Consider the following 19,402-nt stretch of genomic DNA (forward strand, 5'->3'; position numbering starts at 1 on the left):
CCCCTCCCTTGGGCCTCCCTGGTGGTGCAAGGGGTTAGGACAAAAATCTATGAATCTGTCCGCAGCCACTGCAGCAAAAGTTTGATCCCAGGCCAGGGAGATACCCACATGGCACAGCAGACCTCTCCTGACTCACCCCTGCTGCTTCCCTCAGCAGTGTATTTCAGTCAGTCTGCCTGTTCTGTTCCCCACTCTGTCTCTGGTGAAACGTCTCACCCCCCATACCTCTGGCCTGTACCCCAGTTCTTGTATGCATAAATAAATAAATCTTTAAAAAAAAGGACCCTTGTCTAAAATTTGATTTAATAATGCAGTGAAGTTCCAGTATGAGATGGGAAGGAAATAGGAAAAGCTAATTTGTTTCCAAAACTTTCATTTCAAGGTATATAATGTAACAGATATTATGCAAAAATAAAACTGATGTTTAATGTGAAAAATTATTTAAAGTAAAAATTCTAAAAAGTCAAGAATATGGTCATCTTTAGTATGTCAACTTTTGAATTTGTGGTTCTCAAGGTTCTAGAGAGAAATGTTTGCATGATGTTGGTCAGTTAACTCAATTTTCTAAAAGTCAGTTTCTTCACCTATAAAATGAGTACAATAACACAAAATAGAAATGCTATGTTAAAAAAGACAACGTGAGGTAAAATGTTTTGCACTTAGCATGAGTAATGGCTATAATAAGTTTTACAAAAATTATTATTGCCAATAGTATCAAAGAAGGTAACAAAACAGTAATCGAAAAGTATACTCACCTTTTCTGACAAATACTGTTCATAAATTCCAACAGCAGCTGCTCTTAAAAGACCTTTGGTTTGGTTGGTTTGATATTTTCCATCTTTCTGACGACTTAATAAAACCTCTAGCTGCTGTTGGGCTGTAACCCGGTATCCTTCCACTGTCATCCAGAAAAAAAGATGTGCTTGACCTCCAGTTTGCTGCATGTAATCTACCAAATAAAATGTACAATAACACAGATATTAATGCCATATATTTTGGGATACATGTAGCTATATGACAAATAGGTCAGAAAGAAAGTTTCAAATGCTTAAAACTCTACACATTGAAGATATTAAGCAAATGACTGAAGTGACAAAATAGTTATAAACTGGTTAAGCTAAAAAGACCAATTATATAGGAAATGCAAATGGCAGCACTTTTTTTTTAAATCTAATTTTTCATGATAAAATATCTAGGGAATAAAACTACTTCACAAGAAATAAATTACTTCACCAATATGCAGCTTCTGCTCTCAGTAAAGATTAACTGTAAAATTAATATTTCTGTAAGTATTAAAAATAAGGCACTGAGTCCTCAACAAGCATTTATATTTTTGATCATGAAAATGAATAATCAGGAGTTTTGCTGAAAATGTCCCCCAGAAAAAAGTAATGTTGCTATAATATAAATGTGTATTAAATGATTATATATGTTCAAAATAGCATTAAAAAAGTCCCTTCCCCATTTATGCAAAATAAAGATATAAACAAATATATCTGGCATGCTACATATGAATTATATATACCATGTATTACTTAAAAAGTACTTTTTCAATAATTTAAATTCATAGTAGATTCACCCTAGGTTTTATTTTAAAACCCATGTGGCAAATGCACTTTAGAGTTGTAACAAGCACATTTTCCTACCCACCTCCCCTCCCGCCCCAAGTCTTTACCTTCTAAGGTTTCCAAAGAAAAAAAGAACATTTCAGAGAAAGAGGGTAGGGGAGAAATATATTTGGCATGCTAAATATGAATTATTTAAAATTTAAAAATACAACTATTAAAACTTTCAAGAGCTATATAACGTCATGAAATATATTTACCTACCCATAAAAAATTGTAGTGCAACATTGTCTACAAGAATGCTTTCCAGGGGGACTATGCAAAGTTTCCCAAAATTTGCTGCCAGTTTCACAGTATTTATTTCCTAAAAATAACAGTGAATGTAGGTGAATTTTTCATCTATTCACTCATTAGGTTAAATATTTTTAAACAAATATAAAAATTAAATTACAATGAAACAAAAGTAAAACTTTCTTCCCTTCTGATGACATATGTGGACACAAAAATAAAACCATTTGGCTTCAGTTAATTTCCTGGAGATCTCTTAGAGTTGTTCAGTAAATATACATTAAATGTATGAAAAATGCTCATCATTTATTTCAAAACAAAACAAATATAAATAGCTGTATTTTCAAGTAGTTTCTGCCTCTACATCCTTGAAACAAAACTAAATATTTTAAGACATAAAGGGCAAAAGTGCTACTGCTACGATCACTCAAAAATAAGGAAATTTCAATATTCTCAGGCATAGATTGAAGTCGACATACTGGGTAAACAGAAAATATTACCAAAGATTAATTTTTTACTTAACAAACTAAAAACTCCACAATAACTATAGAAAATAAAGTTCTTTTTAGATATATAAATAGCAAATTACAATTTTCAATGTAAAACAAGTTACTATTTCTAATTCATCTCTTCCCATTTTCTCCTGTACTGACCTGAATCAGATTTTCTCTCTACTACTCCACCATAATGCTGTCATCAGATTATCAATAATGCCCATACTGGCAATCCCAATAGTCAATTCTAAATCTTCCATTTATTGGTAGTCTTTGCCATATCTGATCTACTATTTCTTCTTTAAATCCTTTCTATACTTGGCTTTTAGGATTATCACACTCCTAGGATTTTTTTCAATCTCGCTAGTTATTTATTGTTTCTTTGGTTAGCTCTTCCAGCTCACCTTAAACTCTAGTACTCGTATGTCTCAAGACTGAGTCCTTGGTATCTTCTTACTAACACTCTTTTAGACAACCTAATCCAGTCTCTTAACTTAAATAAACATCTGATAATCCTAAGGATTCTCAAAGTTTATCTCCATTACTAAACTTTTGTTTGAACTTGAATTTACAAATAAGCCCGTCTACTTGAATGCTGAACAAAAATCTCAATTTAGAACATCCAGTACTTGATTCTCTCTTCCAAGCCTCCTCCTGCCTCAGTTTCAAACCTGTGAATAAATAGCAACACTATTTACAGTTACTCAGGCCAAAAAACTCAGGAATTAACCTTGAGTCCTTTTTTTCTTTCTCCCCCTATATTTAATCCATTTACAAATCTTGTTAGCATTACATCCCTTCTCTAATTACTTTTCACAACCTCCACAAGCATTTCTTACTGGACTAAAACAGCAGCCTTATAAACAATCTTTTAGTTTCCATTCTTTCACCATCACTCTGCCATAATTTATCATAAAGAGCCAAAGTAATCACTTTAAATCTCCAGTAGATTCCCATCACAATCAGAATTTAAAACTATCTTATATGGCATGTATCTAGCCTCTGAGAATTCTCTTCCATCGCATTCCCACTATAATTCTTCTCATTCATTCCACACCAGTCACACTGACCACTAACTCATTCAGTACTTTTTCTATTGCAGAGCCTTTAAATTTGCTCCCACCTTGACTGATTCTTAAAAAGATATCCCTAAGACTTCTCCACATTATTTAGACATATGTTTAAACATCACCAAATATCTCAACACCTATCCCTAAAACACTCCTAGACAATATCTATCTAATTTACTTTTAATGTTCTTTACATTCTTTTTTTCTATGTTTTTGGACGTTACACATCAATTTACCTTTTGATTTATTTTCTGACTCTGTAAAATGTAAACTACATCAAAAATTTTGTCTATTAGGTTCATCTACAATGGTGCTCAATGCACAAAATTCAACAGATATTGAATTATTAATAAATAATAAGTAGAAGAATAAATCAAGAAATAAAGCAAAGCTTTTAATTAATCACTTTTGTATTTTTCAGGCAATACTTAATTTCCTTAGGTTAGTTAAACAAATAACGGTCACACATTGTATACAGGGAAATTTTCTCTAAAAGTTCTTTTGAAGAGTGCTATACTAATTAATATCCTTCTTTTAGTTATTTGCTAACCATTTCAATTAATATATTTTAATATTAACATAACATAAACATTAATTCAAAAAGTATTTTACTTACTTTGCCTGACTGCAACCGCTGTATCCTTGAATCACATACTTTCTTTACAAATAATAAGCTGTTTATTTGATTCTTAATAGTGTTGATATCTAAAAACAAACAAATGATTATTGTCTAAATACAAAGCAGTAATACTATCTATAAAATACTTCAAACTCACACAGTGATTTACCATGAAAACCAATGAATATACAATTATTTTATTTAATAAAAGAAAATTTGAAATTTTAGCAAACCTATTTAAAATCAAATCATGACAATTACAAGATAGGGCACTATAAATAATAGTTAATAATCTCAAGTTCAGAAAATTATAATGCTTTATTCTTAGTACATGCTAACAGATTTAGATTCAGCAAAGGTGGGGAAGCAACTAATAGCATAAACTCACAGTTGGGTAAATTAATGTTTTGTTTGAAAACATAGTTATAACTAAAGATGTAAAATATTTTCAGTTAAGTTACTTACCATCACCAGCTGTATCAAGAGATCGAAGATACTGTAATTCTTCTGCTGCCTTATCTCTAACTGCTTCTAGCTCTCCAATATTGTCACTCAATTTAATAATGTTCATAAAGGCCTCATAGTTGCAATTAGATTCACGGATCTGAAAATGAAGTTTAAAAAAGCAGGTGGGAGGGGTGTTCATCTATTAAGGGGAAAGCACAATCTTGAGAGCCATCCATGTGCCTGGTAAACTGACATTTTCCCCCAGTGTTTATAACACAATACAAAATGAAAATAACTATACTCGTTGCACTTAAATTCTAATAAGCCATAGACTGTAAACAAAGTAAGCAAAATTATAGCATGCTAGCTTGCACAGAAAGTATGCTCAGGATGTCTGATGATAGCAAGGAAGCCATGTTGGCTGAGGAATAGAAAAGCAAGCAGAGGAACAGAAAACAAGATCATTGGTAATAGAGGATGACTGTGTAAGGTATAGCAAATGTGGTTTTCACACTGAATGGAATATAAACTGGAGAGTTTTAAACAGAGCAGCATTCTCTGTCTTAAATTTAACAGAATCAATGTGATGATAGAAGTAACTATTATTTTTTGTCTTTTTCTAGTTACTTTGCTGTGTAAGAAATGAAATGAAGTAGAAAGTTAGGTGTATATAATCAAGATATGGTTTTACCAAGCAAGATGAGAGCAAATAGGTAGTTGAGAATGCTAATAAAAAAACACTAATCACTATGTCAGTTAAATTTAAGCTAAATCAAACATTAAGGGGAACTGTGAAAAGGTCAAGATATTATTCATTCTTAATAAGGAGTCAAAGAACTGGAGTTTGTATATGTCCAGCCAGAACTGTGAAAAAAACTGGCCAATAAGCATATGCATTGACTCAATAGCATTAGTCATCACAGATATACAGATTAACCACAACAAAAAAGACAGACCAGACCTCTCAAACAGTTCTAGTAAACAAGAATTATAGCACAAGTTTGGAATACTGGGTATTTCTTCCATTTTATATAAATTTAACTACAATTATAAAACAAAAAGAAGTTATTAAAGACAAGATTTACTAAGAATGCATGAAGAAAAAAGTAAACAGCTGTTCAAGTGCCTGCTCCAATTGGAGGTAACAAAATGAACATAATAGGTGATATATGCCACAGTCAAAAATAAGACTCGACATTAACATTGTCTTTAAAAGAAATGACATACATATTTAGAGAATAATAATGCAAATTTGTCTGTACTACTATTTAGAAATTACTTAAAAATCTAAAATTGTTGTTGGGTTTCACAAATACTTTGTTAAGAGCTAATATAAATTCACTATTATAGTGAATTATATTACAGTGCCCTAAACCTTTCCTCTCAAATAAAAATAAACTACATGGTAAGGTATCATTAACACAATAATTTATGAGTTAAAAAACTAAAATAAAGCTCATTTGAATTTTATAATACCTATGTATAAATGACTCCTGATATAGTGTCAGAGTATAAGCTAGAGAGCAAAGCAGGCTAAAATCCTTTATTAATATATTCTTCATATTTTCTGAAAGTTTACTACAAAGTACAACAGTGATCAGTTCCTTTCATTGAAAAACAAAAAGACCTAAATAGCAAAACATAACAAAACAGCAGTGAGCACTTTATGTCTCAACAGTCTCTTTAAACATAAATGGAAAGAATTCACGAGTTAAAATGTAGAATGATTGAATGGATTTCAAAACAAAGACCAACCTTCTGTTGTTTACAAGAAATCATCTTACAAAGATAAGCACACACTTAAGAGTTATAGGCTGGTAGAAATTATAAATGCAAAGGCAACCGAAAATAATCTGGGGGAGCTAAACTAATGTGGGAAAATAGACTTCAGATTAAAAATAGTAATAAAAGACAGACACTATATTAGGATTATAGGTCTAATAGAATAATAAAAAATAACACTCATAAATATCTATGCACTGAATGATGAAGCACAAACACACAACAATTAATACGAGAACTAAAAAAAGATATTGATAACAACACCCTAATATTAGGAGACCGTAAAAACTCACAACAATGGACTGATTAATAGGAAAAAGAATAAATAAACAACAGCCTTAAATGAGGAGCTAGACTAAATAAAACTAACAAATATTTACAGAGCATTCCACCCAAAACACATTGCATGTAACTTTTTTTCAAATGTACATGGAACATTTTCGAGAATAGATCATATCTTGGGACACAAGTCAACTGTCAATAAAACCAGATTTAAATTATACCCAAATATTCTCTCTGATCATAATGCCATAAAATCAGAAACTGAGAATAAGAAAATTTAAAGAGAGAAGATGAATACACAGAAACTAAACAATAGATCTTGGGTAAAAGAAGAAATCGAAGAGGAAATCCAGAAACAATTTGAGATAAAAATGATGATACAAGGTATGAGAAACTATGAAATGCAGCAAAAGCAGTATTAAGAGGGAAGACAATTGCAATGCAGGTTCATATTAAGAAACAAGAAAAATACCAATTAAAATACCACACCTAAAGCAACTTGAAAAAGAGGAACAAAAAGACCAAAAGATAAAAGCAAGCAATAAGTGTGAGAGCAGAAATAAGTAAATATAGTTCAAAAGGGTAATTACAAAAAAAAAAAGCTAGTTCTTCAAGATTAACAAAAAATATAAGCTTTTAACTATACTAACAAAAAGAGAAATGAAAAAAGAACATAATAAACAGTCACAAACAAAAGAGAAAGCACAGAAATCCAAAGAATCCAAAGGTTCTTACTAGATTACTATGACCAACTATATGCAATAAATTTTATAATCTTTAAAAAATGGACAAATTTCTAGATATAATCACTAAGACTACTAATCTACAAGTAACAGATGAGCTGAACAAACCAAGCACAAACATGTAATTGAAACAGCAATAAAAAAAAAATTCTTCTCAAAAGACTGATGAGATGACTTAAATATGAATTTTAGCAAACTTTCAAAGAACTAATGTCCATCTTTCTCAAATTGCTCTTAAAAATACAAGAAGGAATCTGCCATAATACATTTTACAATGCAAACATTACCCTAATACGGAAACCAGACAAACGAAACACAAGAAAATTATAGACCAATATACCTGAATAATGCAATCGATGCAAAAACCCTCAACAAAATATTAGCAAATCAAATTCAACAGTATACCACAAGGTTGATATACCATGATCACATGGGATTTATACCAGGGATGCAGGGAAAATCTAATATATGTAAATCAATCAATGTAACACATAATATAAACAAAAACAAACCTAAAAATCACATAATAATATAAATAGGCAGAGAGAAAGCACTTGATAAGATTCAGCACCCATTTATGATAAAAGCTCTAAACAAGAGAGGAAAAGAAGGAACCTACCCTAATATATAAAAGGCCATATATCACAAACCAATTGTGAACATGATATTTAATGGCAAATAACTGAAAGCTTTTTCTAGGCTCAGGAACAAGACAAGGATGCCCAATGTCACGTCTTCTGTTTAACTTAGTGAAAGGGGTTAGTTTTGGCCAGAGCTATCAGACAAAAACAGGCAATAAAGGATATACAATTCAGAAAAGAGAAGAGTGAAACTATCACTATTTGCAAGTAATATACAACATAGAGAAGGCTAAAGACTCCATCAAGAAGTTACTAGAAACAGGGCCTCCTCTGGTGGTGCAGCAGGTTGGGCGCAGCGCTGTGAAGCTGTCTGCAGCCTCTGGAGCACCGGTTCGATCCCGGCTGGCCGGAGAGGGTTCCACATGGCGCGGCAGACATCTCCTGTCTCGCCTGCTGCTCCCCTCAGCAGTGTATTTTGTCAGTCTGCCTGTTCTGTTCCCGGCTCTGTCTCTGGTGACTCCTCTCACCCTCCCGCGCATCTGGCCTGTACCCCAGCTCTTGTATAAATAAATAAATAAATCTTAAAAAAAAAAAAAGAAGTTACTAGAAACAACAGATGAATATAACAAAGTGTCAGGTCATAAAAAAAAATCAACATACAAAATCCATAGTCTTTTAATATACAAAGAATAAGAGGTAAAAGAAACTAGGAAAATAACTACATTACGACTGACTCGAAAAGAATTTAATGCGTCTATATCTACTTAAGGAGGCAAAAGAACTATAGAGTGTGAGGTACAAAGTGTTACTCAAAGAATTAGATAAAAACATAGCAAGATGCAAGGCTATCCAATGCTCATGGATGGGGAGATTAATATAATCAAAAAGACTCAGCAATCCCACTCTTGGGCATATATGCAAACAATATGAAGTCATTAACACAAAAACTTGAATATTCCATAATAATCATCTTATATTTATAATAGCTAGGACATGGAATCAGCCTAAATGTCCACTGACAGACAACTGGATCAAGATAATATAGTACATTCCTGCCACCGAGTACTATAAAGCCATTAAGAAAGGATGAAATGCAGCTATTTTCAACAAAATTGAGGGAATTTGAGAGAATTATGTATAGCAAAACAAGTTAACAGTAACATAAAATACTGGACATTTACAAAGCAGATGACTTCATAATGTAAAACACTTTCAAAAACCAGAGGATATCAATAAGTAATATGAATGCTCTGAAGTTATAGAGCAAGGATAAGGTAGTGGGGAAAAAAACGTTAAAAATTTTTTTTAAAGATGTACTACAACTGCTATTTTTAATGACTGCATTCTATTCTGTCATAAATATTCTATAATATTTTAAACCAATATTCTACATGGAACACAAATTAGTTTTAGTTTTTTACCAATATAAGTCAATGTTGTCAATAACAGACTTAAATATGATATGAGGTAAACTTGTTCATTATTATTTTAGTATAAATTTCAGGAGTAGAATACCTAACAAAAGGATATGTTGTTTTTAATTTCAATTATGAGGATATGCATACTTTTATCACTTTATCTTGCTTTTACCTTTAAGCTCTTAATAGAACCAAATAAGTCTAAAAAAATTGATAAAAGAAAAATTAAATTCAGTGACCTCCATGGAAGGCTCTAGAAATACAAAATTAGTAAAATAATTTCTGCCTGCAGTAGCCACAATCTGGCAGAAATTATAACAACTACAATAAAATAATGACAAGTCTGAGAATGGTTATGGGAGAACAAAGATCAAGTACTTTTCCTAGGAAAATAGACTGAGTTAATAGAAGGCAACCACAGAGAAGAAATCCCATGCTTTAGAAAATGAATCAGTGATCTAAAAGTATACATCACTGTATTCCATCAATGCCCTATTTGCAACTCTTTCTTGATCATGAATTTATTGAAAAAGCAATTATAATAAGAAATATATAGGGCCTCCCCAGCGGCGCAGCAGTTGAGCGCTGGGTTGTGAAGCTGCCTGCAGCCTCTGCAGCGCCGGTTCGATCCCCGGCCGCTGGGCGAGAGTCCCACACGGCGCGCAGACCTCTCCTGCCGCCCGCTGCTCCCCTCAGCAGTGTACTTCGTCACTCTGCCTGTTCTACTCTCCGCTCTGGCTCCAGTGAATTCTCTCACCCTCCCGTGCCTCTGACTGTACCCAGTGCTTCTAGTATAAATAAATAAAAAAACTTTTTTTAAAGAAATATATAAAATCAGAATACAGAGCTAGTTAACTCAATAATCACTATTTGATAATGTGGAAAAGATGAGAAAACTCAAAGTTATCTGCTTAACGACAAACTAAGGAATTTACAAAAACATTTAGAATACAGATTTTCCAATTCTTAGTCAACTGTTCTTTCCTCCCCATGTTCCTCCACTATATACAACAAAATCTAAGTACATAACATTAAGTAGTTCAGATCATAAGCTGTATTTAAAACCAAATAGCAGCTTTAAAAAAAATATTACCTAGGACCTCCCTGGTGGTGCAGGGGTTAAAGTCTTAGCACAATCAAGCTATCACCAGCCACTATGGCAAGAGTTTGATCCTGGGCCAGGGAGCTAATCCACATGGTGCAGCAGACCTGCCCTGTCTTGCCCACTGCTCCCCCTCAGCAGTATATTTCAGTAGATCTGCCTGTTCTGTTCCCCACTCTGTCTCTGGTGAGCACCTGTGGCATACACCCCAATTCTTGTTATGCATAAATAAAAATAAATCTTAAAAAAAATTACCTATACCACAGGCAGTAAAATATATCTTTCCATTTAAATAAGTAGTAACAGCACAAAAATTGTGAGGAAGATTATCTTATCAATACACTCCTTTAAAAAAATAGCTAATACTTCAATGTATTAGCAAACAAATATTGAAAATATAAACATTATCTTCAGATATATACTTAATTAACAAATTGTTGCTTAATCATCCTAATCATTTAACCATATTTTTACATTTTAAAACAGTTATTTCAGTAAGCACTTACCATCCATATGATATATTGATTAATATAATCAGGATCACTGAGTTGATTTATTAATGGAAGAAGAATTCCTCGTGCAAGAATTTCCTGAATAAAAATTTTAAAATACAAAAACAAATTTAACCTCATATATTTCTCAAGTCAATAAGTTAATATAAATTTCCTAATACAAAGATATTAAGAAATATATGGTTCACACAGAAGTAAAACCTGGTAACAAAATCTTTTAAATCTTATAAAAACTAGAGATGAGTGAAAGATAAGCAAAATGATACCTACAGCATGTTAGCATCCGTGTCAATTTTTAAAGGTAAAACATGGCACTATATGTGTTTATGATTTCATGTCTATATTAAAAGCATAAAAACAAAAAGTAAGGGGAAAAGTACACAGCAACTGAAAGAGTGGTTGCCTTCCAAGAAAGGAACACAGCAACTACAGTAAAATATTAACATTGGTTAAAATGGGAAGTTCATACATAAATGTCTACTTTATCATTCTTTATACTGGCTCTATTTTAAAACTATCCTAATAGAAAATAAATTATAAATGTTAATTACACCCCATTCCCTACAATACACCTTTCAATTCTTTGCAGCTGTACATGCTATGTATTATTTTTCAAACATTCCTTCAAGGACTGACTACAGAATCAATACTCCAATTAAGAATCAATTGATTTATTTCTTCTTTCTGGAAGTCTGATTTACCTGGACCATTTCTGGTATTCATAGAAGGTAGCTTTCATTTTATTTTCATTTAGAAAAATATTTTATATAAATTCTACTTTTGTAAGCTGTATAAATCTCTGACAATTGTTACCATATGGTAAATTAGTATTTCCAAAAGGTACTAATAGAGGTTCCACTAGCTGTTCTGAAATATCTTTTAAAACATTTTAGTCTTAAATTTGAAGGCATTGTTTATTCTTTCAAGATTAGTTTAGTCTATAACTTCTTAGCAATTATTTATATAATTCCATCATTCAAATTATGTCTCTGGCTCCATATGTTCAAATTTGAAAATGTACTTCTTCGGAACAAAAAAGTTTACAAAAAATTGTTCTGAAATTTTGGTTGTAATCATAAACTCAATTTCTAAACCGGTTCTAATGAGAGCTCTAAATATTCCAAAGTAAGTAACCATTTTCATAGAATTTCTATTTTTTAATACAAGCACCAACTGTCATATATGAAGGCCTAAACTTAAAAAGTCACTCTGGCCAAGAACTTTTAAATAAATGTTTTTTCCATATAAGGCAATAAGATAGCAATTATCTTAATCAAATACTGTGATTTGTACAATTTAATACTAAGGATTCATATATATAGGAAAGAACTCTTTAATCTTTTATTTAATCTGAACAAAAATATCTTTTGGAAAAACCTGAATTTAATTTCCAACAAAAGAAAATTGAAATTTAAAAAAATCAAGAGAGAGGAAAAAAAACTGATTTGCTAATGCAGTATTCTCTGATTAGATCCAACCCCCCTTCAAAAAAAATATATAGCGATCTTCAGATAATCTATAGCAAAACAAATTCATTGTTTTATAATTCTACTTATTTTAAGCTAGAATATAAATCAGCTTAATCCTCAAAGCTGCAGTAGCATGTGCACCAAAGACAGCAAGAAGGCAAACAGATTTCCTCTTGCATTAAAACTGCTTCTCTGATTTGATATTGGCTATGTGCCTGGTACTATGATAATCACTAGGTACATAATGATGACACAGATATAGCCCCTACCCTTATAGGATTTAACAGCTCTATTAGTGCAAAAAAAGTCATCAAACAAATAAACACAGCAAGCAAATTTTGATTTTAAAATATAGTAAGTGCTATGACAGAAAACAAATGGGTGCTTCAACAGAAATAGGGAATTATGAGGGATATTTAGATTATATGGCCTATGGGAAGCATCTCTATGTCTATGAAATATGAGGGAAGAATACAATTTAGCCAAGTGAATAAGGGCAATTACTTGAGCACAGGAAAAAAAGAATATGAAATAATCCTGTCAAATTGAGAATATGGCCTTGTTGGAGAAGAAGGCAGTATGGTTTAAATTATAATGAGTGCATGGCATGAAGGCCAGAGAGATAAACAAAGCAACATTGTGCATGGCCTTGTAAACCTCTGGAAAAACTCATTTGAAAAATTGCTAAGTGGTCATATCATTTATTGGAATGTAAAAAAACAGGTTATATAAGCAAGTTAATATTTCTATATTGGACATATAAAGTTTAAAAGGACAGTGAGCCAACCAAATGATAATTCCAATGGGCAGCTGGTCAGTGTCCTGGATGTCAAAAGGGAAGTCTGAACTAAAGATACAAATTTGGAAGTCATCAGCATTTAGGTGGAGTTTAAAATCATAGGAACAGATGAGCAAGAAGCAGGTCCAAGATAGAAGAACTTGGATATTTAAGAGGTAAATACAAGATAAGGAAACCAAAGGATATGAAGTCAAACGGGAGCAATGACAAAGAACTTAAGAAAGAAAAGAGCTAAGCATATGAAATGCTGCTCATACACTTGTCTGAACTACCAACTAGACAAAGATTCTGATGACAAAGAGATACTGAAACTAGCAATATCTTTCTTCAAGTGGTAGATATAAATCCAGTGATAAAGACATGCCAGGTATTTACCACCCTTGATAATTTTGCATTTTGCCCTCACTTCAAATTACTAATACCCATCTAAGAAGCATATAAACTGAACTTGAGTTAGGTAGGAATTGGGAAATTATTTCTTAAATAATAACACACATGCATTAAAGCAAACCTCCGGAATGGGTATCTGTGTTGCAGGATTAAATAGATGACAAACTTTCATTTTTACAAAAACTAGAAAATTTCACCTCACCTATTCAAGTAGGGTAAGATCTAATATAGCTAACATTCATTTCACAATCACAGCCAAAATCATATTCCTTTACATTAGAATGTAGTTATAGAGCAAAAGTTTATAACCTGTAAGTAAAAAATGCAAAACTACTGTTCTTCTATGACTTACTCATTTTCTAATAACAAGAAGTAGAATCTTAGCTGCTCAGTTTTTTATAAGTTTCTGTACAGAAGTCTTACTTAGCCAAATTTAGGTAATTTAAAGACAAAATTAAAGAAAATTAAAACATACCTGGTATTATAACCAAAAAATCCAAATGTCTAACTCTAAATAAAAGAGATCTCAATGGATTTTAGGGACCTCTGAGAGTAGGGAAATATTTTCAATATTTTAATATTAATATTTTAATATTCCCCAATACCTTTTCAGAGGGTTTGTATCAAAGCCATAATCAGCATAATACTGAGACTATTACCCTTTCACTCTCATTTATGCATGAGCATATAGCAGTATTTTCAAAACGAAAAGCCAGGGTGGAATATACCATCAATCAGCTAATGAAATGTGGACTTGTATACATTCTTGTATTTTCAACTTTCTAATTTTCTTTTTTAATACATAATAAATTTATAATATATAAATATATGGTAAACATTGATAGGTAAAACCCATATAAAGTTCCTTGGTGGTTCTCAATAATTTTTAAGAGTATAATAGAGTCCAAAGACCAGAAATTTTTAAATTAATGCTCTCAATCTCTTTACAGTGTGACTTATTTTGTAAAGTTTAAGCTTACCCTGACAAAGTATCTCATGATCTTGTTCTGGAAATCTCCAGGAGGTAGCAATAAATATAGTAAGACCTCACACAAATCCCTTAGAAATCCTAGAAATAAGAAAAGTAGTTATAATAACACTGAAAATATGACATCTTTACCTACTCATGAGATAACATATATAAATAAAAGTTGAAATATGCAGTTTTCTCATTGTGCTGGCTTATTATTTTAATAATTAATTAGCACATACCTAGTTCTCAAAAATTCTTTCCATGTTGCTTAAATAGTAATGATTAAGCAAAATAATATTTTTTTAAATTCTGCTCAATTTTACCATACTTTTTGAATCATTGAAATTTCAGTTAAATGTACTATTTACCCCCAAATAGTTTTAATTTATCCCACATATTCTGCACTTACACCACACATTCTTTGCATACATAAAAGTTATTCGCATGTTTAAAAATATACCTGCAATTTTTCTTTCAAGAAAGAACTTCTACTATCTTGGCTGTTAATAACAAAAGAAAAAAATTCTCTTCTATTGTATTCATTTAACAGGGCTCAATTACACAGAGCTACTGAACATCATCATTCCTATCTCTTATCTTTAATTAATACTGAAATAGCATTAAAAATTGAACTGCACAATAAATATAAAAAGTAAAGAAGGGAATAAGAGGGAATGAAAGAAAGAAATAAAAGTTGAGTACATTTAAAAAAATCTAGAAGTCAATTTTGAAAGCTAGAAATGCTTTTCTGTAGTTCCTAGCTGACACTTCCTGGGAATATAATTATATAGCTGATCCTGTTAATCAAAAAATGTGCCAAGTCGCAAAGACTCTTAGTAGTTGAAAAATAGGATAAGAAAACATCCTCAGCTAAAACTTATCTGGTTTAATCTCCCACAAAGAAAAGACAAGTCTTCAAATCCACACATTTTATTTGAAATTATTATAATCATTCCCTTAGAAAATATTTTAAGGTAACATATTTCTTGAAGTAGAAATAATAAATTCAAGAGGATGAATTACTACATATCAAAAAGTAAATTTACAATTATAAAATGTTAGAACTTACTATATAATTTAAAAGAAGACAAGAGATGTAATTTTAACTACCATCTTTAAATTTTAAAGACCTTTAAAACAGAAAAAAGAATTTAGAAATTACCTTTAAGAGTTAAAGAATAAAATCAGTTACAAACAGTATCTTTACTACCTGCCCTACAAAAACAACTACACCTTTATATGTCTTCACTGATTCTACTAACTTGTTTTTAGCTAATTTGAACTGTTATGCTGTCAAAAGTGTTAAAGTGCAAAGAAAACCTTCTTCATCTTTGGGGGAAGTGCACACTAGATCACGGCAAACGTCCTTTTCCATTTCAACTTCAACTTCAAAGAACGTATCTACAAGATCTTCTGCTGTACCTGAGCAAAGAAAGGAATCATTCAAGATAAACAGGATAAAGAAAAACAGATTTTAAAATTCTCATTTTCAAATGGAATGAAGACATTACCTTTAACTTGGTCATCTTTCTCTGTTATCTTCTGTTGAGCCTTTCTGAATACTCGTAGGTGTGTGCCAAAATCATCTACAATGCGTGTAGTAAAATAAGGTTGCCAGTCTATTTCTTTTGACCTTATAAAAAACATATTTTGTAAAGCATTATATAAATGCTTTTTTAAAATCAAAAAATATAATTCACTTTAATGACTACTGAAAGACAACATGATTATCATATAGAATGAATTTATACTAACTCATTTTCATCTAATTACTATCCCATCCCTTTCTTTTGCATGACCCAACACATAGCAAATCTACCTAAGTCTTTAAACACTATTATTTGAAGTATATTTTATGTCTAACACTTAAAAGTGGAATCTAAGTGCTGAAAATAAAATAATTTTATTCCAGTGAAATATGAAATGAGTCTTCTAACAGGTATATCACACAATTTCTTATCCCAGACATAAGATGATATTGGGAACTAAGAATTTTTTTGCTTGCTTTTAAAAGAACATTGGAGACATTTCTTGGATTTCATTTCAATTTTCCAAGTTCTGAACCAAATACCTCTGCATGAGTCTGACTGCTTTCTATTTATGTATACTAGCAATTAAAAATGTAACCATTTAAAATAACTACAGTCAAAACAATTCTGTAAAATGTCATATTTACCCCGGAAAAAGGTTCTTGCTAATTTTATTAACATACCTAGTACTCTATCTCAACAGCAACAGACCTCAAGAAACATAGCTAGCATAGTACACCAGTGAAATAGAAAATACAACAGATAAGTCAAAAACAATTTATACCAATCCTTGGGTTAAAAATTTTAAACATTTTTCAATGTTATTTTCCTTACATTAGCACTAAAATTAATTCAGCCTTTCAGGAATATCAAGTAGATAAAAGAAGTTAGGCAACAGGATAACTAGAAAAAAGTACACTATATAATTCATTATGCTAATTACCCACACAGATATAATGAAGAAGCTGGTGAAGAAGATGACTTGATTGCTGTCACTTTCTGAGAAAAAACTTTTAAGGGTAGTGATGATACTGAGCAATAAAACAGATGGCTGTTTTCAAAATAAAAACACATGCTATTGATACAGATATATTATTTTTTTTTTTTATAGAGGCATGCTTTATTTATTTGTTTGCTGGTTTGTTTGTTTTGTTTATACATGCACTGGGTACAGTCAGAAGTGCGGGAGGGTGAGAGAATTCACCAGAGCCAGAGCGGGGAGCAGAGCAGGCAGAAGGACTGAAGTACACTGCTGAGGGGAGCAGCGGGCAGCAGGAGAGGTCTGCACGCCATGTGGGACCCTCCTCCGGTGGCCGGGGAGCAGCCGGGGATCGAACCGGCGCCGCAGAGGCCGCGGGCAGCTTCGCAACCCAACGCTCAACCGCTGCGCCACCGGGGAGGCCCCAGATATATTAATTTTTAATGCACAACTATGGTTTTGCTATATACATGTATGGAACAAGTAAACTATAAGTACATGCAAAAAGAAAATTAACATTAAAAAGGTATCCTGAACTCAAGGATTATTTAGAATAGGAGTTGTGTCTATAAGCACATATTAAACTAGGTAGCATAAAACTTAAAGTAACAATTTTAGCCTAGAAGTCTCTAGAATTTCCTTAAAACAAAAATTAGTCTGTGTAAGCATCTTATAAAAATCTTCACATAAAAATTCATACATAATCACTATATTTGAAAATTTTATAAAGCAGAATTTTCTTGATATAGGCCATTGCTCTTATGGAAAGGTTCAGTCTAACAAATTTAGAAGAAAACAATATACAATCTTTCTCTTATCTGTTCTGTTTCATGGTACAATGATATTTATACAATTTATTGAAGCTGTCAAAACTCACTAATTACAGAAGACATTTTAAAACCATCTCAATTCAACAGAAGATGAAAATTAACAAGTAATGCACATATATAAAAAGTACTTTATATTTTAAATATAGATTTCTACTTTCAATATACAAATATGTTGGAGGTGGGTAAAGCAGCAATATAGTATTCTACACCTCTGCTTGACTTATTTCCACTGAATACATTTACAGTCTTTTGTAAATCTCAACACAAAAGAACTTTGCTAAGTTAGAATGTTAAGAAAAAACAGTAATACACTGCATCCCATTTGTAAATTAGGAAAACATCTGCTAATGATTTCTAATATTTGTCTTAACAAAATGTGAAAATATTCTGGTGACATCAATGTACTTTCTAAAATGATGGTGTATGCTCAATATGTAACAAATGGAATAGTGTTACAAGTTTATTAAAAATCATTCCATTTATGTACAGCCACCTCTCTTTTTATTGATCTTCACATAGATGTATTAGAGTTTATAGTATCAATTATTTTTAAACTGTGGCCACAATTAAGTTTCATTATCACTTTATTTAGAATATTCCCCCATAAGATACCTATTCCAGTAAAAACCTGAATTAGTACACAATGAATTTTTTAACTACCTTTCATTTTACTGTTATTACTCATAAGCTTTAATTTTTTTTTTTTTTTTTTATAGAGGCATGCTTCATCCATTTGTTTGCTGGTTTGTTTGTTTGTTCTGTCCATACATGCACTGGGTACAGTCAGAAGGGCGGGAGGGTGAGAGAATTCACCAGAGCCAGAGCGGGGAGCAGAGCAGGCAGAAGGACCGAAGTACACTGCTGAGGGGAGCAGCGGGCGGCAGGAGAGGTCCGCACGCCATGTGGGACCCTCCTCCGGTGGCCGGGGAGCAGCCGGGGATCGAACCGGCGCCGCAGAGGCCGCGCGCAGTTTCGCAACCCAGCGCTCAACTGCTGCGCCACCGGGGAGGCCCAGCTTTAATTTTTTGAATTGAAAAATAAGAGACTATTTACTCTGGTCACAAGAATAGGTGATATGTTCAACTCTCCCTTATATACACAATTTGTAGTAGGCTCCTGATGCTTAGGTATCTTGATGGAATGGCTGTAAGAATTAAAGTTAACTAGGAAAGCAAATAAGCAATGCAGTTTTAATTGAAGCACAAAAGCAAAAACATTCCATCTACAAAATGTATACCTCTTTGAACATACATTTTGTATGCCCTTATCTTCCATCTCTACAACCACCATTCCTGGCCTTTTCATTGTTCTCCCACATCCACTTTTGTCTCCCCATCCATTCCTTTCTCCATAGAGCAGTCAGAGAGATCTTTTTAAAAATATAAATATGATAGTACAAAATAAAAGCTTTAAAAACCCTTAAACAGTTCAACTGATTTTAGGACTAAGCACAAATACTTTTAAGATTCTGCCTACCCAAGACTTTGTTTATGTCCTCATCATTATCTGTTTCATCTTCTTCCTTCCATT

General features: G+C 32.1%; 1 protein-coding gene across 5 annotated transcripts in view; it reads right to left on the bottom strand.

Annotated features, from left to right (window-relative positions):
* The window catches only part of SNX13 (sorting nexin 13), a gene marked incomplete at both ends in the record, with an annotated part of 63,309 nt that overhangs the window by 32,751 nt on the left and 11,156 nt on the right, over positions 1-19,402 (bottom strand). For all 5 annotated transcript variants that reach the window (XM_084230048.1, XM_084230049.1, XM_084230050.1 and 2 more), the window contains 8 exons: positions 756-949; positions 1,830-1,929; positions 4,034-4,122; positions 4,502-4,640; positions 10,898-10,981; positions 14,542-14,630; positions 15,855-15,956; positions 16,046-16,167. In XM_084230048.1, the coding sequence (XP_084086174.1) occupies positions 756-949; positions 1,830-1,929; positions 4,034-4,122; positions 4,502-4,640; positions 10,898-10,981; positions 14,542-14,630; positions 15,855-15,956; positions 16,046-16,167 (919 nt within the window). The remainder of the gene's footprint in view (positions 1-755; positions 950-1,829; positions 1,930-4,033; positions 4,123-4,501; positions 4,641-10,897; positions 10,982-14,541; positions 14,631-15,854; positions 15,957-16,045; positions 16,168-19,402) is intronic.

The sequence above is a fragment of the Talpa europaea genome (genome assembly GCF_964194135.1).
Source record: "Talpa europaea genome assembly, chromosome: 3".
NCBI lineage: Eukaryota > Metazoa > Chordata > Mammalia > Eulipotyphla > Talpidae > Talpa > Talpa europaea.